The sequence below is a fragment of the Mangifera indica genome, unplaced genomic scaffold (genome assembly GCF_011075055.1).
Source record: "Mangifera indica cultivar Alphonso unplaced genomic scaffold, CATAS_Mindica_2.1 Un_0083, whole genome shotgun sequence".
Lineage (NCBI taxonomy): Eukaryota > Viridiplantae > Streptophyta > Magnoliopsida > Sapindales > Anacardiaceae > Mangifera > Mangifera indica.
Window position 1 is genome coordinate 41118 of NW_025401175.1, and position 21114 is coordinate 62231.

Here is a 21114-nt window from a genome sequence, read left to right on the forward strand (position 1 = left end):
TTTTTTTTAAGATGCACAGTTGGCTTTAATCCACCCGATTGCAGCGAACCCACGCAACTGTTCAAAAGTCCAGAAAATGGACGTGTGATCACAGTTTCAACAGTCTTGCGGCTTACTGCGTGTTAAATGTATTCATTGGACTAACTGGCTCCCATTTTTAATCAACTATTGCAGCCAACGTCACAACCTCATACTGAAGTCTACGTCCAAGTAAAACTACCGCTCTCAAATTGCTGACCAACACACCTTCTCTTTCACATTCGCTCAACCAAAATTTCCTCCATAAATCTTCTAACCTCTAACCCAACATCTCTTGATATTTTCCTCAAACTTGCAATCACAATTTTAAAAGGACGAGTCAATGATTTGAAAATATTTTATTTGTTGTAAAAAAACACTCCACAAAACTTTATACACAAATTTGAATTCTCAATATTCAACTCCAATGCGGTTTCATTGTTCACAGAAAATAGTTAAAAAGCTTGTGCTAACAACTATATCTGGTATACTCTTTTACTTGGTGAATTCGCTTCCTGCCCAATGTTTGGGTAAACCACATTTCTCACCCTTTGAATTAAAAAACTACAAGCCCAAAACTCAACCCTATTACCGAAAAAGTCTCTGCATAATATTAAATAAGTAAATTATCATATTAACTCAATATATATCATTTATAAAATTACCATGTTACTCTTAAAGGGGTTGTTGACACCTAAACGAAAGCAAATCAGAAAGATGTAATCTTGTCAAATTACACCACCCTATGTGTGATATTGCTAGATTAGACCAAATTGTATCTTTTTGATATGATTCCAACTGTTGATATGATCTGATTGTCGGTATCACACCTAAAGTATATTTCCTAGATTACACCTTAATTGGTGCAATTTTGACTAGATTACACATTTCCGAGTGAGTGAGAGCAAGTGATTTGAAAAAATTACACCTTACAACAGAATCACACCTAGAAAGATGCAATTCTAATCATATCTCACCTCATCTCCCAATGCGATCTAGCACTGACTCTTTTTTAAGTTAATTTTTAAAAAAAATTTAGGACCCACATTCAGGAATAACATGAATACAATACGTAACAGTTTGTATAGATAAACTATTAAAAATAGAGTTAATAGGTGCAATTTTATCTTAATTTTGAATGGTTATTAAAGAAAACAGAGATGGGTTCTCGCAGGCAAAACATGCAACATTATTTGTCTTTTGCTTTTTTCAATAGTCCGTGACCTGTTGAACATATAGTAACAGAATTTTTTACCTAGGTTCTTACCGTCTGATGATTCATATAGTTGATAATGTCAACCTTTAATTCAGAACAACGAAATTACAACTAAGAATACAAGCAGCACATGCCTGGTGAAAATGGTGGAATCTCTGCACTCTTCCAACTTTGATGAGATAAATCTATGTTGATTGATTGAATCAGATCCTGACTTCTATGCCTTGGTTGAACAAGTGTTCTTTTACAGACTGAATCGGCACCTGCAACTCACAAGACGGTTTTGGACAGCATATTAGATCACAAAGATGCCCAAGGATTGTCACAGAAGTAATTCATTCTGTACAAGGAAAAATGGTTACAAGGACTAAAATAATTAACAGTCGTGTCTTGTTATTACCTCCTTCCGATGGAAAATGCCGGCAGCAAGGGCGGCTGATGCATTTGTTTTCATGAACACATCAGAGAAGTGTTCGACAGCACCTGCACCACTGCTTGCGATGACGGGAATGCTCACAGCGTCTGAGATCAACTTTATCAAATCTATATCGAATCCTTTGCCTTGACCTGAAAAAGTAAGTTACGTCCACAGAAACAAACAAGCATGCTTCAAATTAAGATTTGATGCTAAAAAGGAAAACATATAATTGTAAGTTATTGAAGGACCGGAGAGTTCTTTATACCATCACAGTCAATGCAATTCAATAGTATCTCTCCGGCTCCCAGCTCCTCAACTGCTTTTGCAAGCTCATAAGCTCCAATTGGTCGACCTTCTCGCCCACCGCTAACCTTAAGAGAAATCATAGGGAGTCATTTAAGATGCTCAATAATATAACCCGTCGTATTCAAAACTACACGCAATCTCCTAGCAAACTAAGGAGTTGGTGATTATGATAATATGTCTTGTCTTGGTCATCTGACTCTAATTCACGTATGAGCAGTATAAATGCAAAAATAAAGGAAGGAAAGAAGACTTACTGTACATTGATACCATGCATATTCTTCTCCGTTTGGACCTAACACCACCATTAGAAGAATGGTCACTAACAATGCAGGTAGACGTTGAAAAAGCTTCAATCCAAACCAAAATTAGACAGTCTCACTACATTCGGAGGCAGGAAGAGTAAGTTATTCTTACTTCAAACTGCCAAATAAATCTAACATGCAACTAAACATACTTAAAATTGCCCAATAGTCATTTGAAAAACAATTTGAACAATCAAAGGATAATCAATCTTACAAAAAAGTAGTCAGAAAAGATCCATGGTGAATCTAGGATTCCTCATAGCAATGGCTGATAGTCCAAGGGACACACCCAACCTAACAACTGTTCTTGGTGGACTTAGAACATCACTTCAACATTGGTACAAGACAGTTTATAGTATTTTTATTTCATTTCAACATAAACAATGAATTAATTAAATTCAGAGGAATTAACAAACAGGGTTTTATGGATACCATAACATCGCACCTGATTGGCTAATCTAAGCTAAATGATAAAAAGGAAAAGAAGATGAGGAAAAAAGAAAAAGATAACTGCTTTGTCACCTGGGTTTGTCACTCTTATAGCCTTGAACTCCACATCATCAGGACTATTAAGGTACACTCTACGAGGATCAATACTGACAACCACTGCCTGTAAAATAAGCATTCAATCAACTAATACAGTGTCAAATCTCCATGCCTTTCTAACGATTAACTTCTCTAACCTAAGTGTAAATTCCAACTAACCACCCAGTTTCATACAAGCTAAACATTACCTGGTTCCCATAAACTCTAGATATTTGTTCTAAGCTGCTCTTTCCAGTCTTCACCTGAAAAAAACATGTAAACCTATTAATAGGGGCACATATGTTGATATGATCAGATCAGCTCCAGAACTATCATGGAAATAGATGATCAAAAGTATCGCATACCCCAGTTTTTAAATATTCTTCGGCAACATAAACTGCATCACTTCCAATAGAAATCTTGTCGGCCCCAGATCTGAAATACTCTGAGGCTACTTCCAAACTAGAATAGTACCTGAAAAAGGAACCTCAAGATAATCATGTCCATGCACTTAACGAGAGAATGTCACATGAAGACCAATTAGAAACCACAGAATTACAACACTTCTTGGAGATATCACTTAGAGGACCTGAAGACAATGATACATAAAAATATAAAACAACAGTTTAGACCATAACACCCCACAGTATACCTGCCATTGGCATCAGTAAAATCTCTTATCCCACCTCCAACAGTTAATGGTACAAATACATTCTCTGAAGTTAATCTTAATACCTACAAGACACAACAAGTAAGTGAAAAGAATCTACAGAACAAAAGATATTATAATTGTGCTAAATTAATGATCCACGAGGCAAAATTTGTTAAAAATTCACTTCACATACCTGCAACATTGGCAAATCACCTAATGGGAAATCACGGAAACCAGTAATATTCAAAAAACTAATCTGAAAATCAACCCAATAAACAAAACTGTGAGATCAACATCAAAATTAGATGTACCTCTTTTAAATAAATCTAACTATTAACATTTGTCCTATGCTACGATAGCCTACCTCATCAGCTCCATCTTTATAATACTGTCCAGCGAGCTCTACAGGCTTGCCAAGGTTTCTCACCTGCAATAAATTATGACACTCTCAATCACAACCAAATATACATATGATAAATCAAAGGTTCATTGATGTCAAATTATCATAAATTATAGGCAACCATTTTGGCCCAAATATTTGATGCTGATATCCATACAAATCATATGAACAACATTTTAGAATTCTATGAAGTACCTCATTCTCTTTTGTGTGCTCTCTTACATCATACTGGTCTCCTTTGGTGACAACAAGATCTCCTTTATCGTTTGCTCTCACATCAAGACAAGCAATAACCTATCAGAATTAACATTACAATTTAGTGCCCACGTAATCAAACATGCATATTACAACGAGTGGGAAATAATCGATAAAGCCATTTTATCTATTTATCAGCCAAAACTGATATACACTTCCTAACTTACAATTTCAAAAAAGAACAGAAAGAACTAGTAAGAAATCACAGGATCAACAATTATTACCCTCTTTGCAAGCTGTGAGGCCTTCCCTTCAGTTGGTTTCTGTCTTCAAAAGAACCATTTAATCATTAGATGGATGATAGCAAGGGAAAAATGAGAGTCAAGTACAAAGGCTACCTTTAGCATAGTTGACTTTGGATACAAGAACCTTCTCAATACGGAAAGACCAACATCTGAAATAAGCATTTCATATTAATGATATCAAGAAGAATGCCCACCAGATAATAAACATTTTTAGAGCACTTCTTGCTCCAGATAACTAATAATTGTCTGATGATTATTTTAGTTTTCAAATATATTGACATCACAAATCTAAGCATTTTCCTTTCAAATTTCTCTTCATAACAATATTTTGTTTCAACAAGTTTTAAATTGATCAATGAGAAAAGAGAACTCAGTAGTAGATATCTTAAAGAGAAATTTCCTTACCCAGAAAAAAAAAAAAGGATAAATAAACTCTTAAAAAGAAAAGTACATCTTACCTCCACTCTTCTCTGGATGGAATTGAACTGCATGCACATTTCCCCTTCTAATAGATGCTATAAAATTGTCACCATAGTTGCATGTAGATGAAACCCACTCTTTGTTGTCATCTGACTACCAGAACAAATAAATAAATAATAAAGGGATCACCAACCTCCATACCAAATTAAGAAAACATGATTGATGTGCTCAAGAGCCATTAGCAAGGGAATATATTAAAGGATAGCAAGAAGAGAGGAAGCAAGGCAAGCATACTGGCATGGCACGATAAGAGTGGACAAAATAAACATGGCGGTTTCCAACATCATCCAAAATTTCGGAGTCTTTTGTGATTTGCAAAGCATTCCAACCAATATGTGGTACTCTGAAGCCATTAGATGAATCGAAACGTCCAACCATTCCTGGTATCAAGCCGAGACCTTCAACTGCAACATAAGCAGAAAAACAAAATTAATTTTCTAACATTTCCTTTATAACATGCTAACATAGAAAGTACCATTTTGCTTCACTAGAAAACAAGGTTCAGATAAGCATCTATATTATCCAAGCCTTTGACAACCGGGACTGAATGCTTGTCAACAAGACAAGAAAAAACTTCTCTGAAATTTCAAAAACTAACCAGGTCCATTCTCCTCGCTAGACTCAAAAAGGAGCTGAAGTCCAAGACAGATGCCTAAAAATGGGCGATCCTTCTCAATATAAGTACATAATGCTTCTGCCATTCTGCACCATTAAACGAGAGAAAACTTCCACATTGACACATCAAACATGTAACTAAATAGTTAAATCGCATAGCAGAAAGTCGTAAACACAACAAAACTGAAACCAAATGTAACAAAAGAAATAATCAGAAGTCATGCGAAAAATGTTACCCTGTCTTGTTGAGTACATCCATGGCTGCAGCAAAAGCACCAACACCAGGAAATATAAGCCGGTTTGCATTCAGAATATCTTCAGGAGTTTGCACCTTCATGGAGGGAAAAAATTATATAAATGGAGACGGTTAAAAAAATCAAATTTTGGACATACTGGATAGATTTTTTGATTGTATATTTTTTTTTTCAAAATAATATTAACAGGGTACAAGCTTACACACATCTTTAATGTCAAAACCTAAAAAACGAATCGCATTTCTCACACTACGAACATTTCCCGCGCCGTAATCAAGCAAAGTCACAACTGTATAAAATGATATCAAATGAAAAAAAAAATTATCACTCTCTCAAAATTATATTTTAAAAAAAGTACAATATAATTAAGAATCTGAGCAGAGAATGAGAGAGCACCGGAGTCTGAAGAAGAGGAGAAGGCGCGAAGCGAGAGGGTTGAGGATGATTTGAACTTGACTCGACTGTATTTGTTTCTATAGAAAGCATTGTTGCGAGAAAAAAGAAGAGAGGGAGAAGAAGAGAAGGGGGAGAATGATCGAGCGTTGCTGCACAGTTGTGAAGCTGAAACTGAAGCAAAAGGTGGTGGTGGTGATGGCGGCGCCGCCATTTGCGGCAGCTCTTTGTGTTGTGATGGGGAGTGCTTGTAGTTTGTGGTATCTCCGACTTGATGTTAAATTGTTAATGTGTTATTACACTAGCATATTGTTTTAACTGACTAAACGCAGGCGTTTCAGAATTCTCCTGATAATTTTACCATTTCCACTGTATTTGGAAATTATTTACTAACAAAAAAAAAATCATCGAAAAAAAATAATTACCGGAGAAAAAGAAAAAAATTATCAATTAAACTACCTTTGATACGATGATATTAATATCAATTTCAAATTGAATATTGATAGCTCGACTCAAACCCATTAAGAGTGTAACTCAAGTTAAATTGCTCGACTTTATTAGTGTTAAATTGAGTTTAATTCGATTAATATTAAATTGGGTTCGAATTTGAAAATGATTAACTTCTTGAAATAGCAAACTTATAGTTAAATTCAAATAAAATCTTAATTTTAACGAATAATACACTGACCAAATTTAAAATAATAGTTTAAAAATTAAAAAGAAGTAATAATTTTTTTGAGGTGAGTTTTAGAGTCACGCATTCCTCACTGTATTTTGAATAAATGATATATTATATGGATTATGAATAATATTATATATACTTATTATTATAAATATATAAATAAATATATTTATATATATTATCAAAATATTAAATATTAATTTATTTTTAATTTAAAATTATCCCATGTATACCTTTCAAATAAATGTATACAAAGTAGTTACTAATTGGTTAATTGTTTTATTGATTTGAAATTGGAATAGGAGTAATGTTAATTATTTAATTAAGTCGTTAATCAGAAAAAAATCTTTCATTGGCAGAGTAGATCGGAGTAATTACAGTGGCATTTTAGTCTTTTTGCAGAATTCATATGACATCTTTTGGCTTCTTCTACTTTAACAATTATTTTTCAGTTTTCAGGAGCTCCATCTCCGCACCAGAGAGATCGAGGCACTGACGAAGACGACAAAATCTATTTCCCCATCGCCACCTACTATCCCGGTCGCCGGTAATTTCTAATTTCTCTTTCAATTGCTTTGATAAATTCGAATTGATTATAAATTTGACATAAAAACGTAATTTGTGAAAGCATTGCCGTGTAGAAATACGCTATGTCATCTGCTCAAGATCCGTTTTATATCGTTAAAGAAGAGATTCAAGAATCGGTAAGCTTTTTTTATTTTCAATCTTCTAGAAATTCTATTGAGATCTGCAGCTTCTAATGATTAGGTTTTCGAAATGTTGATTTATGGATAAGCTGAACTGAATTAGTGGAATTTTCATTTTATTTTTTGCTCAGATTGATAAGTTGCAGTCTACTTTTCGTCAATGGGAAAATAGTCCTGGTGATAGTGGAGAGCATATGCATCTCACGAAGGAGCTACTTGCCTCTTGCGAGAGCATTGAGTGGCAGGTACATCAAATTATTGAATTTTTGTAGTTGAAGCTTAAACTTGAGTTTTAATTATATAGATACTATAAAGGTAATGTATGAAATTTGATGAGGATTGGCTTTTTTATTCAGCGTTTGAATTGAACTCTAAGGTGTTCTCTTGCAGCAAAAAGAAAATAAATCTAGTGTTTGAGTTTAAAAGTATTAAGTAATGTATATAAGGCACCTAATGAAATTTAATCTCAGTCTCAATCTAGTTGTCAAGAATTAGCTGAGTTTGAGTAGTAAAGCCTGGTGTGTGTGTGCGCACCCAAATTGTGACCCATCAGTGGGCTAACTTTCTAGTCTGATTTATATAATCTCACTGATCCTCTTTCTAGTGGACCTTCATTAAATTGAAGTTACTATTCTGGTTTAAAGTCGTCTTTTGGATGTATTCTTGATGCAACTTTATAGTGTGAATTGGGGTTCTGGTTTCTTATCTGCAACCACTGAAATCCTTCTTTCTTGATAGGAAGGTGGATGAATTGGACAAAGCCATTGCTGTTGCAAGTAGAGATCCATCTTGGTATGGCATTGATGAAGTGGAACTTGAAAAACGAAAGAGATGGACCAGCACTGCTCGTACTCAGGTGTCCATTAAATAAATTTATTACACAAAAGGTTTTAGTAAATTTGTAAAGATGTGCTAATTAATATTTCATTGTAAAGATAGCTTAAAGAAATTTGTTTGCTACCATGGTCACTCTCAGTTCTATCTGAAGTTTTGGATAGTGTGCTGCATGATGAATCCTGGCTTTAATCTTTCAGTTATGGAACCCTAAAGGATTACCGTACTTCATTAGGTTGGCAATGTGAAGAAAACTGTCCTAGCTGGACAGGATCTGAATAGTTTTGGGACCACTAGTGCAAGTGCGATGCGCCGGGAACTAATGAGGATGCCTAATAATCATCAGGCAGACAGATCCAACCAGTATGCACCCCAGGATAATGATGATTTTATCCAATCAGAGTCAGATAGACAAATGCTTCTCATAAAGTAAAGTCTTTTTACTTCTCCCCATATATTGTCTTTCTTGTTCTTCCATGTGTTTCTTTCTGTAATAGTTATCAGTTTGAACTGGATTAGGTTTGTCTCTGATGACCTCTTCCATGTGTCACTTTCTGTGAAAGTTGATCAGTTTTGAACTGCGTTAGGTTTGTCTCTTATGACCTCCTGATTGTTGGTTTTAGGCAACAAGATGAGGAGCTGGATGAGCTTAGTGCCAGCGTGGAGAGAATTGGAAGCGTTGGTCTTACCATACATGATGAACTCCTTGCACAGGTTTGGATTAATGAGTTTATGTTTGTTGTAATGCCTTCATGCCGTCCACCACCATCTCTCTGGTAGGAGCCGGCAGAAAGGTTACAGATTGTGTCTGTTTCGTCAAGAATTTTGGTGAAGTTACAAACAATAAATATGTATGAACTATCTTGGTCAACTCCAGTTGAGGCATTTTTGCTTATTTTAGTGTTAAACTTCAAATATTTTGGTGCTTCAGGAGAAGATTATTGATGAACTTAGTACTGAAATGGACGGTACATCAAATCGTCTGGACTTTGTACAGGTGATTTTCTTCTTATCCATGATATAAAATGCAGGACATCATCTTCGAGTCCTGTTATTGATCATTCAAGTTGCAGTAAATTTCAATCGATTAATCAATTAAATAATTTGGTGTTAAATTGGAGTTAACTTTATTCTCTGTTGCAGAAAAAAGTGGCTATGGTCATGAAGAAGGCTGGCGCCAAGGGTCAGATAATGATGATCTGTTTTTTGCTGGCTCTGTTCATCATCCTATTTGTTCTGGTCTTCTTTACCTAGGCTAAAGAGTGAAAACAAACTATGATGTTCACATATAGAGAGGACATTTAATCATTCGGAAGAGGAATACAGATGAATGCAATGGTTAAACTGGATGTGTTGAGCTTGAATAATTGGCAGTTTGGAAATGCTCAAACAAAGAAAGAATCTGTGCGCCTGAAAAAAATTTATTACTTTAAACTTGACTAAAATTTCATATTGAAAAGTTTTGAGTTCAAAATTTGTTGGATTGGAGTTTATATAATTCTTATCTTCTGAATTTTTTCTTAGATGTAATGTTTGTATCTACAATTCAAGTTCTCTTATTTATATATATAATGGTATTGCCATTGTCAAGATGTCTTTAGACTCTTACGATCAATGTTGTTTTAAGGGAATGCTTAGCAAACTGTTGCATATAGGCACAACTGAATCACTATTATAAGCAAATGAGCAAGATTACCTTTCAGCAGCTTGAATTCGGTAAGGTTTAGCTTGGGTTGGATTTGCTCTAAGCTATTTGAGCTCGAATTTTAGTTCAAGTTAAAGATTGGGTTCGTTTTTATAAATAAGTTGAATTTGAGCTGGCTCAAACCAAATATAAAGTAAATTGTTTTCAAACTGAGTTTGAGTCTTAGTTTGTCAATCTCAAATTGACTTTTTAGGATTTGAGTCAATTTTGAACTTGGTTTGGATTAAATCTAACCCTAGGTTTTTGAATTCAAGTTCGTGAAGGTTTTTGTTTTAAATTCAAGTTTCTGAGTACAGTAAAGTTGCAAAATGAGTATTAGAGATGTTCTCTTTCCTGCTTGTAAAGAAATTCTGTACCTCAAGTCATGGAAAGTATTAAATTCTTTGATTGAACTGTAAGCTTAGAAAAAGCGGCTGAAGTTTTCCAAAAACTCTAACAAGAACCAAAATGTGGACAACTTTTCATCCCAAGCTTCCCCATATAACTCATTTACATTTCTCTAAAGCCAAATCAAAAGCTTTCCAAGAACTCTGAAGTAATGATTTATCTTTTGTTTACAATTGTGTTGACAGAAATGAGCCTGATTCTGATCCTTGTGTTTAGAAACCCTCTAAGGAATTTGCTGGTGATGGGGTTGGACATGGTGAAGCAGGGGACAGGTCCACTGATTGCAAGAAGTGTTGGAGCAACAATGGTGGTGGTTTTTACTGCAACCCTGTTCACTGCAATGGAGATTCGGAAACGTTCAGAGGAAGGTGGTACAATCAATCCAACAGACGAAGTTCTCATGGCAAACCTCTTTCTTCAAGCATCCCTTATGGGTAACTTATTTCCGTAGCCTTTTGAATATTAGTCTTATTACCTTATATCATCAATAAGGTAACATAATACAACAAGAACTTAATAAGAGAAACCTTAACTTTTCTTCCACCAAAAAACCGACTCTTGTTCTTTATCTCTTGCACAAAAGCTTTTTCTTATTTCCGGTTGAAGACTCGCAAAGAGAAAGTAAACCCACAACCACCACCAAGGTTGTAAAGAGATATACAATGATTGTTCACATTACACACTCAAATAGGTATAGGAGTATACGCAAGAAGAAATATGAGACTTTCATTGATTGATTGAGTAAAAAATCTCCCTTTTTTCTGTTTCACCGAACATTTTTTTCCTTTTTTTTTGTCTTTCTCCACTCTCTTTTTATATGTTTCATAGGATATTATCCCTTTATACACGTTTTTACAGACTATTGTAGAAAATCTTTAATCGTTTTTAATTTATAAAGCTTTCACGAGAAGTTTATTGACAAAAGAAAATTTTCTTCTCATCACTCTTCTCAATTGTCTGAATCCCATTTAATGAACATAACCCATCAATAGGTTATTTTTTTGGATAGTTGATAATCGTCCGAGTGAGCTAGGGATCATGACAGGGTGAGTTGAGTTGTTAAAATACATCGCTTATCTGAGCCTTTGTTTGTGAATCAGGGTTTTCTCTTTTCCTAGCACTGATGGTAGATAGACTACACTACTATATCAAAGAGGTCCATCTGGTGAGGAGGCAATTGGAACAAGCAACTAACTTCAATAAGAATCACTAATGAAGCAAGCAACAAGGCAAAAGTTGAACTTCCAGGTTCTGACTGAGCACCAAAGCCGAAAGGTGCTATCGAAATAGGTTCTTCTAAGCAAACATTTATGCAAGAATAAACTTTGGACATGAATGTTTCTTTGCCTTAATAATAAATTAGAATTTATGTTTAAGTTTATATTGAAAATAAATAAAAATGTATGTGAGATAATATGATTATGTTTCTTTTTCTTCTTCTATGCCTCTTCTCTATGAATTCCTTTTTTCATCTTCAACAACTCTTCTCTATTTTTTTATTTACTATTCACCAATTCGAGGAAGTCAAGTTCGAATTGGTTATTTTAAATTCAAATTAATTTTTGTTTGAATTTGGTTCACTTTGATTTCACCCCTTAAATGAACTTGATATCCAAACTCTATACTAAATTGACTAAGGGATGAGGGGGAGTACAAACTAGTCCGAATAGTAATTGACAAGCATTTTATGATATTATATATAATATTGATCATATTCTTTTCATATTAACTAGAAGAGCTTAGTATTATGACATTAAAACATTAAATATCGACCAAGAATCCAATCATGTTTAAAAGTTATCTTTGTAAAGTTGATCAAGAATCGTAGGGCATAACCTCGCAACCAAATGTCAATGGGGTTCAATAAATTGGGGTTCCATAAATTAACAAGAAACAATCCGCATAGCAACTTAATTAGGAAAACAAGTAACCTAATCCTTTCAATAACAGAAAGACATTTATCAACTTGTAAATCTTAACCAATGTAAACGCAGGACTCAGCAACATGGGGCCAAATAGTATTGATGGAGAAAAGTTGTACTATACCCACCAATCCAAGTTGGGTTGCAAATGAAATTGCCATTAAATCATAGGCAAAAGAGAATGGTCAAGCTGACACACCACACATTACCAAACCAATTGCAGAAAAAACTTCCTCTTCTTATCATGACCAAATCCCTCCAATTGTAAAACACTTTCACTTGGTCATAATTCAACCACCAATTCTAGATATTTGAAAGAAGAAGAAGAAGAGATAATGCGAAAACATTCTTCACCCTCCACCACATACACCCAATCTTCTGTGTTCACATTACCAAAAATGTAGTTGACTAGTTGAACTTCTAATTTTCTTTGCTTTCATTATTATAAAAAGCCAAAAGCTTCAAATCCTCCCCTTTCATGTTGTGCTACTTCAATGGGCACTTGATTAATGTCGTGGTTTTCGTATTCAGATTGGATGTTGACCGGATGAGAAGCCAGTCTAAGTTAACTAATAGTAGGACTAATTAACCATTTAGAAGTGATATTATATCTTTTCATTTGTTTAGGGATTAAATTGATATGTATTTAAGGATGATTTTGTTGTTTTGTTTTTGTGTAGTAACCAAATTGAAAATTTCCCATAAGTGTGTGAAAATCGGGTGAGAGGTCAAAAAACCCTAGTCGCATACTAGTCTCTTTTGTTTTTTCTCTTTATTGATGATCTTTTGGCTAATAATAACTTTTAACATCAATCTCATTATTTTTGTCAACTCATTACTGTCTTAAGTCGATGCTTTACCTGGAAGGGGACACAAATTTTTTAATTGAACTACAATTCAATAAATCTAATGGATAAAAAGCCATTGGACCATCCCCCAGAGGTGGTACCAATGGGTCCTAGTTGGATTGATTAAATTGAAAATTTTGATTTGAGTTTTAAAACATTGATTAATGTAGATTAGGAAAAAGTAAAACAAGGTCTCTTAATTATCTGATATCATCATCTCTTTTGAACAAAATCTTTATAATTTTCTATGGTGGACTCAAGATACCACTTTATTACGTTTCCAACAATTTCTAGGGTTGTGAATCTTGAGATATCAGGAGAAGCAAGATTATTAGGGTTTAGGGTTTGAAAGGAAAAGATTGGTGGCAAAATACAAGTCATGAATGTTGAGATTACAGAATAATATACTATTCATCAATATGAATAATCTAATCATCTGCCAAGATTAAGTAAAACAAACGACAAGGGAAAGTTTGGTGGATCCAGCATTGATAATTAATTTAATTTTACTTCTGTTTTGGAATGCAAGTCATCTCTAGGCATTGCAAGGTCATGGGCATGGCAGTGCATTTCTGACGGGTTCCAATTCCCACTAGGCCAATACTTTGGCCTTGTCAATTGGATCATGTTTCTAGACTTTCATGGATTAGTAACTACCACTGACTTATACAACTTGTCAAAAATCATAAGTCTCCTCTGTTTACACTTTAAAAAAAATCTCAAACCCAACATAGAGATTAGCCGAATAGATGGTTTTGTTAAAATAAATATAAATGTTGACGTATTATCATATTATTGAGTAATTTTGACATAGAAGCGTTTTTACTATAGACAAAGTTCAAACTAGTCACTGCAATAGAGAAGAAACAAAAATGAAAGCAGAAAATTGCAATCTGAAATGAAATCAGTAAAGAAAAAAACAACATGGGCATAAACTGAGATAAATTAAGAAATGAATCTTCATTATCATCTATCTCAAAGCAAACATTTTCTAATACAAAATCATCTGTAAATATAGCACTTTCAACAGAGGATTCCAACAACAAATCTTCATAAAAAATTGAGCTTTGAACTCCTTCTGCAGAAACAAGATCAAAACTTCTTGTTGCAGCAGCTGGTAACACATTTGTTTCTTCAACATTATGATCTTCATCACTGGCTCTAACAGTGGTCCAATCTTCATCATCCCAGCTCCAATCTGCTGCAATTCCAAACAATTTCTGAATCCTTTCGCCGGCAGAGTTCAAAGAACAAACTTTCTGTGTTGAGCTTTCTGGGCGCACTGCAGAATCCCAAATGCCATGATCCAAAACTGTGCAGGGAGAACTCATATTAGCTTCTTCAATGAAACAATCATAAGTCTCAATTGCTTCACTGACAAATGGATGTTGAAGAAGCTCTTTGGCTGTCCATCTTTCTATGGGATCTTTTCTCAAGCACTTGCTCAAGAATTCCTTCGCCTCCACGGACAGCCACCGTGGTGTCTCCGGTACCTCACCGGAGAATCCAATCCGGTAAAGGGCTGAAACCGGGTCACTCAGCTCCGGCCAAGGGTTAGTCCCAGTGGCCATTTCAATGATTGTGCACCCAACAGCCCATATATCAGCTGCAAAGCCTTGTTCTTCTCGCCTCGCCACCTCCGGTGCCATGAACGCCGGTGTACCGGAAAATTCGGATGCTGCAAAACTTTCATCGTCATCAAATTTGTCCACAAATTTAGCACAACCCAGATCAGAAATCTTTGCAAAACCATCTTTTCCTATCAAAATATTCTTGCTTTTGATGTCACAGTGCACCAATCCGTTCATGTGAAGATAATCCAAGCCTTTGAGGATCTGGCTCGTGTAGAATTTGATCCTCTGCTCATTTAATCTTCCTCCACGCCTTTGAATTTCATCGTGAAGTGAGCCACCGGGCGCAAACTCCATGCAAAGATTGTACATTTCTTCTGTCACATTGAAGCCTCTGTACTTAACTATGTAAGGAGAGTTCATTTTGGACAAGAAATTTTGCTCTCTTTGTAAAAACTCAGACTTGGAAGTCTCCGTGGACTTCACCGCTATGAGCTCGCCGGAAGGAACCACCGTGGCCAAAGACACCGTGGAGGTGGAGCCACGGCCAATGACGGGTCCTCTTTTCCACTCCATAATAAAACAATTCTCTGAACACAACTCACAATTGAATTGAAAAATCTGTAGTCTAGTTGGTATTTATAACCGTTTGAAATGTGTTTTTTATCCTTCAAATACATGGGCTCCCACATACTTTAAAAAATAACAAAAACACCCCGACTCTAATAATATAGTCAAAAAGAGTTGAATAAATACTCTAATAGAGATGTGTTATTGTTAATTTTCAAAAATGCCTTAGACTGAAACAATTTTACCAAATTCCACCACACGTTAATGAATTCCTTTTTTTTAGTCCTCACCATTTTTGTCTTCAATTAACATTTTAAATTTGATCGATATATCAATAACGCAATATACACATTATAAAAATCACACGGTTTGTACATATTCCTTTGTCCTAACCACTACCATCTTCAGAGCACTTTGAAACACTAATTCATCGTGAAAACTTTCTCCACATTTCTCCGGGTATATAATTGCTCAAAACCAAACCTTGAGGGGGTGAAGGGAAATATACCATAATTTAATTTTACTTCTGTTCTTGGAATGCAAGTCATCTCTAGGCATTGCATCGTCATGGGCATGGCAGTGCATTTCTGACGGGTTCCAATTCCCACCTGGCCAATACTTTTGCGTTGTCAATTGGATCATGTTTCTAGACTTTCATGGATTAGTAACTACCATTGACTAATACAACTTGCCAAAAATCATAAGTCTCCTCTGTTCACACTCTAAAAAAAGTCTCAAAGCCAACATAAAGATTGATAAATTAAATGACTTTGCTAAAATAAATGCAAACATTGACGTGTAATTTGAACATATAAGCGTTTTGACTATGGTCAAAGTTCAAACTAGTCATTGCAATAGAGAAGAAACAAAAATGAAAGCAGAAAATTGCAATCTGAAATGAAACCAGTAAAGAAAAATACAACATGGGCATAAACTGAGATTGATTAAGAAATGAATCTTCATTATCATCTGTCTCGGACCAAACATTTTCTAATACAAAATCATCTGTAAATGTAGCACTTTCAACAGAGGATTCCAACAACAAATCTTCATAAAAAATTGAACTTTGAACTCCTTCTGCAGAAACAAGATCAAAACCTATTGTTGCAGCAGCTGGTAACTCATTTGTTCCTTGAACATTATGATCTTCATCATTGGCTCTAACAGTGGTCCAATCTTCGTCATCCCAGCTCCAATCTGCTGCAATTCCAAACAATTTCTGAATCCTTTCGCCGGCAGAGTTCAAAGAACAAACTTTCTGTGTTGAGCTTTCTCGGCACACTGCAGAATCCCAAATGCCATGATCCAAAACTGTGCAGGGAGAACTCATATTAGCTTCTTCAATGAAACAATCACGAGTCTCAATTGCTTCACTGACAAATGGATGTTGAAGAAGCTCTTTGGCTGTCCATCTTTCTATGGGATCTTTTCTCAAGCACTTGCTCAAGAATTCCTTCGCCTCCACGGACAGCCACCGTGGTGTCTCCGGTACCTCACCGGAGAATCCAATCCGGTAAAGGGCTGAAACCGGGTCACTCAGCTCCGGCCAAGGGTTAGTCCCAGTGGCCATTTCAATGATTGTGCACCCAACAGCCCATATATCAGCTGCAAAGCCTTGTTCTTCTCGCCTCGCCACCTCCGGTGCCATGAACGCCGGTGTACCGGAAAATTCGGATGCTGCAAAACTTTCATCGTCATCAAATTTGTCCACAAATTTAGCACAACCCAGATCAGAAATCTTTGCAAAACCATCTTTTCCTATCAAAATATTCTTGCTTTTGATGTCACAGTGCACCAATCCGTTCATGTGAAGATAATCCAAGCCTTTGAGGATCTGGCTCGTGTAGAATTTGATCCTCTGCTCATTTAATCTTCCTCCACGCCTTTGAATTTCATCGTGAAGTGAGCCACCGGGCGCAAACTCCATGCAAAGATTGTACATTTCTTCTGTCACATTGAAGCCTCTGTACTTAACTATGTAAGGAGAGTTCATTTTGGACAAGAAATTTTGCTCTCTTTGTAAAAACTCAGACTTGGAAATCTCCGTGGACTTCACCGCTATAAGCTCGCCGGAAGGAACCACCGTGGCCAAAGACACCGTTGCGGTAGAGCCACGGCCAATGACGGGTCCTCTTTTCCACTCCATAATAAAAACAATTCACTGAACACAACTCACAATTGAATTGAAAAATCTGTAGTCTAGTTGGTATTTATATCCGTTTGAGACGTATTTTTAATACTTTTATAACAATTAGCTCCCCCATACTTTAATAACTAACAAAACACCCCGACGCTAATAATATAGTCAAAAAGAGTTGAATAAATACGGTAATATAGATGTGTTACTGTTAATTTTCCGGCAATGTCTTATGCTGAAATAACCTTATCAAATTCCACCACACATTAATGAATTTTTATTTTAGTCCTCACTATTTTTGTGTTCGGATAATCTTATAAATTCGACTGATATATCAATAACATAATATACACACACGATAAAAATCACTTGGTTCGTCCATATTCCTTCGTCCTAACCACTACCGTCTTCAGAGCACTTCGAAACACTAATTCATCGTGAAAATTTTCTCCACATTTCTCCGGGTATATAATTGCTCAAAACCAAACCTTGAGGGGGTGAAGGGAAATATACCATAGTTATAACAGAGTGTAAGAGGGGCCAAGAGAGGAGGGCTGGCTGCAGGCGGACGGCGGTAATTAGGCGAAGGAATAAAGCCGGACATGTGAGCATGTGGCGAGATGGCGTTAATAGCGGTAGATAGGAGAGAATATCCTAAATCAAGGAAGTTGGTTTTGCGGCGGCAGTTAACAGAATGTGAAATTAAAATTAAAAAAAAAATGTAAAAAAATCAATGTGCTCGCAAGCTGTCCTTCTTATTGTGCATATACCATGCCTTTAGACCCGATGGGTCATCATTCCGATGAAAGAGTCGGTTCGGCTCAATGAAAGCTCAGATTTTACCAACATTGAAATTACGATTGAATATAAATTCTACTTATTCAATCTAAATTACGAATTAATTCAAATTATGTTTAATCCGAATTAATATATACCAAAGTATCTTGATGATGAATAAAATATAGTAAGAATTGGTGACTTGGTGCCACATAAATTGATCAGCCCTCCTTAAAAAATTGCCATATTTGAGAAATGGAAGAAACTTTAATCATGTTCCAATGTGAAAACATAATTATTTTCAATAGGCAGGCATTATTATTAGACTCCTATTACCAAATGAAACCGCGTGAATTTCATTCACATGCATGACTCCCTACTTTTTGACGTGAAGAATCAATAAAGTTTTTCAATTGAATTTAAAATAATATATATATCAATGGATCCGAATCAAACCGAAACTAGTTTAGGATCGATTCGATCAATATATCAAAGCTATAATACCCAATTTATATTTAAATTCAAACTCATTTAAATTAGTATATAATGGTGACAAATTTACGGTAAACTTAAAGTTGACTCTTATCGATTTTAAAATATAATTAGTATAATATGTATAAACTATCAATATAACCCTTAAATTTTATTTTATCTTTTAAAGCTTGACCCCTCTATATTTTACTTTTATCAAAATAAACCTTACAAATTTTATTTCTATCAAATGATCACCGTTATAAACAATATCGATAGGTTATTGTAGTAAAATTCTAATTTAGAATCAGGTTATATCCACCCCTGATTGCAAGTAGAAATATGTATGAGTAAGATTGAAGCAATTCCACTTAATGAATTGCAGTCATCTAATCCGTATTTCTTTGCTAGCTTTGTCTTCTTTGGTCGTCGGCCGAAAGCTGGCCGCAACTGCATCTCATCTTTATTGCTTTTCAGTCTCTTATAAACTTTCCAGCTATTTCCATCAGCTGAATCATAATCTTTTTCTCAACTTCTGTTTTCGTCTTCATTTGGGTTCGAATAAAGAGATCAATACAATCACCCCCACTTTTTGTTTTCCTCCATCACTTCCATTCTTATCTCCGATTGCTTTACATCTTTCAGAACTCAGCTTGCATTTCTAGCTTGCTGTTGTTGGGTCCATAAGCTCATGAACCTACAGCTCGACTTTAGTAAAAATATTGAGAAACTCTTAAAAGCTATAAATTATACACTTATACATTTAATAATTTTACTTTTTTGACTTTGATATATGATAATTGATAAATATATAAAGTTGCGAGGTTTAAATTAAATATTTAAAAATTAAATGGTTTAAATAAATTTTTGAAGTGAATTCGGATTAAACTCAAGTTAATCAGTCATATCTTGAACTAGAATTGAGAACTCAATAACTCATCAAACTTGAACCAAACATTACTTAATTTGGTTTGATTCGATTTCAACCATAGTTTAAAATATTACATTATAATTTAATTAAACACACCTAAATAGATATTATTGGTTGAAATACAATAGAAAGAAATATCTAATAATAGGTAAAAATATTTTTACAAATAAGGGTGGATATGATATAAATTGATTCAGTTCGAAATCATCATTCCACTTGAGATTATTTAGTTTAACTATATATTTAACTTATTAATGAGGGTGTCATCTCTCATATAATATTGTTCATTTCATTAATAGATATCTAATGATTTTATGAACTAACTAAACAAACCTTAACTTGAATTGATTATTATAAATTTTATCAAAATTCAAACTTAGCATTGGAACACCTCGTACAAGAATGGAAACACTCAATAATCTCAAACCCTTATTGTGACAGTCAACACAATAGAGAGTTCGACCGAAAAACCTCGAAATTCAAATAAAGTGATTATGGTAAGCAATCAACAAGGCTGACCAGAATCAGTTCAAACCAAATTCCCAATGGAATTTTCGGAGACCCACTTCTTCCTTGAGCAACCCAAACTGTTGCCTTTCTTTTTAGTCAAAATGCCATGATCAATCAATCTTGTAGCCGCGCTTTGTGTTCACACAGTCATTTACCCTATTTTAGTGGCCTGATTTGCGAGTTTCGATTCAGAAATCAAAGTCTTTTTAGTCATTGTCTTCACTAAGTGCTCATCTTTTTTGCAACAAAAATGGATTTTGTGACATCTTTACGAGGTCAGTATGACACCTTTAACAAGGGAATTTTACCGTATTCTTGACCCAAAAGGTGTTTACCAAGCCAACAAGATGATAGCAAAACCCCACTAAGAATTATGGATCCATCAATTATAGAATAGGAACTTATTCTATCACTTTTTCCACCGAAACTATCAACATAAGATTAGGATTACCGGACTCTGAGAATCGACAAGTGTGGATTCAATCCGACTTTACAAATTTGAATCTAAATTATAATATCCAATTTAAACTCGAATTCGAATTTGTATACAGTATCATTGTAGTGTCATTAACACTAAACAATATCATAAGAAGGGACAATAGTTTCACAATCCAAATAAATAACATCACTGAAGAGTTTACATGTAAACCAAACTAAAACTCCAATTCGAAACTGGCTCTTCAAAACAAATTTTAAATTCAATCTAAATTAGCTTGATTCAGGGTTCCTGGGGTTAAATTCACAAAAGGACATATTCCCAGATTTCACGGCCATCCCATCAAAGCTACCACAATACATACGCCTCTTCACCACATGATTGATTAAATTTAAAGCAATTGTATCCCATTGGAATAATTCGTCATTCACATCACAACCAATCCGTTGCAGATGAGAAATCCGTTAAATTCACAAAAGGACATATTCCCAGATTTCATGGCCATCCCATCAAAGCTACCACCATACATACGCCTCTTCACCACATG

General features: G+C 35.0%; 5 protein-coding genes across 6 annotated transcripts; 2 read left to right on the plus strand and 3 right to left on the minus strand.

Moving 5' to 3' along the window:
* Positions 1-1130: 1130 nt before the first annotated feature.
* On the minus strand, positions 1131-6372 carry LOC123207492 (imidazole glycerol phosphate synthase hisHF, chloroplastic-like). Its single transcript, XM_044624962.1, has 19 exons — positions 6083-6372; positions 5893-5975; positions 5669-5763; positions 5416-5519; positions 5052-5221; positions 4796-4910; positions 4431-4486; positions 4317-4355; positions 4033-4131; positions 3802-3864; positions 3631-3693; positions 3438-3520; positions 3151-3259; positions 2995-3048; positions 2783-2870; positions 2213-2250; positions 1918-2023; positions 1635-1801; positions 1131-1497 (listed from the first exon to the last, which is right to left on the minus strand). Exons 1-19 carry the CDS (start codon positions 6291-6293, stop codon positions 1438-1440), a joined length of 1803 nt encoding a protein of 600 aa, XP_044480897.1. The 5' UTR covers positions 6294-6372; the 3' UTR covers positions 1131-1437.
* Positions 6373-7180: 808 nt separating this feature from the next.
* On the plus strand, positions 7181-9894 carry LOC123207497 (syntaxin-61-like). Of its 2 annotated transcripts, none has more exons than XM_044624974.1 (8): positions 7181-7308; positions 7403-7465; positions 7600-7713; positions 8211-8324; positions 8538-8731; positions 8926-9016; positions 9234-9299; positions 9446-9894. In XM_044624974.1, the coding sequence occupies exons 2-8, from the start codon at positions 7412-7414 to the stop codon at positions 9554-9556; spliced, it is 744 nt and encodes a 247-aa protein (XP_044480909.1). In that variant the 5' UTR covers positions 7181-7308; positions 7403-7411; the 3' UTR covers positions 9557-9894. The 2 variants fall into 2 exon arrangements, with proteins under 2 accessions (XP_044480909.1, XP_044480910.1); XM_044624975.1 differs by having other exon boundaries at positions 7191-7308; positions 7390-7465.
* Positions 9895-10022: 128 nt separating this feature from the next.
* On the plus strand, positions 10023-11798 carry LOC123207498. Its single transcript, XM_044624976.1, has 2 exons — positions 10023-10828; positions 11495-11798. Exons 1-2 carry the CDS (start codon positions 10546-10548, stop codon positions 11605-11607), a joined length of 396 nt encoding a protein of 131 aa, XP_044480911.1. The 5' UTR covers positions 10023-10545; the 3' UTR covers positions 11608-11798.
* Positions 11799-13803: 2005 nt separating this feature from the next.
* On the minus strand, positions 13804-15311 carry LOC123207510 (mitogen-activated protein kinase kinase kinase 18-like). The gene is made up of 2 exons (XM_044625003.1): positions 14016-15311; positions 13804-13860 (listed from the first exon to the last, which is right to left on the minus strand). The coding sequence occupies exons 1-2, from the start codon at positions 15309-15311 to the stop codon at positions 13804-13806; spliced, it is 1353 nt and encodes a 450-aa protein (XP_044480938.1).
* Positions 15312-16065: 754 nt separating this feature from the next.
* On the minus strand, positions 16066-17451 carry LOC123207502 (mitogen-activated protein kinase kinase kinase 18-like). Its single transcript, XM_044624983.1, has one exon. It carries the CDS (start codon positions 17449-17451, stop codon positions 16066-16068), a length of 1386 nt encoding a protein of 461 aa, XP_044480918.1.
* Positions 17452-21114: the final 3663 nt, after the last annotated feature.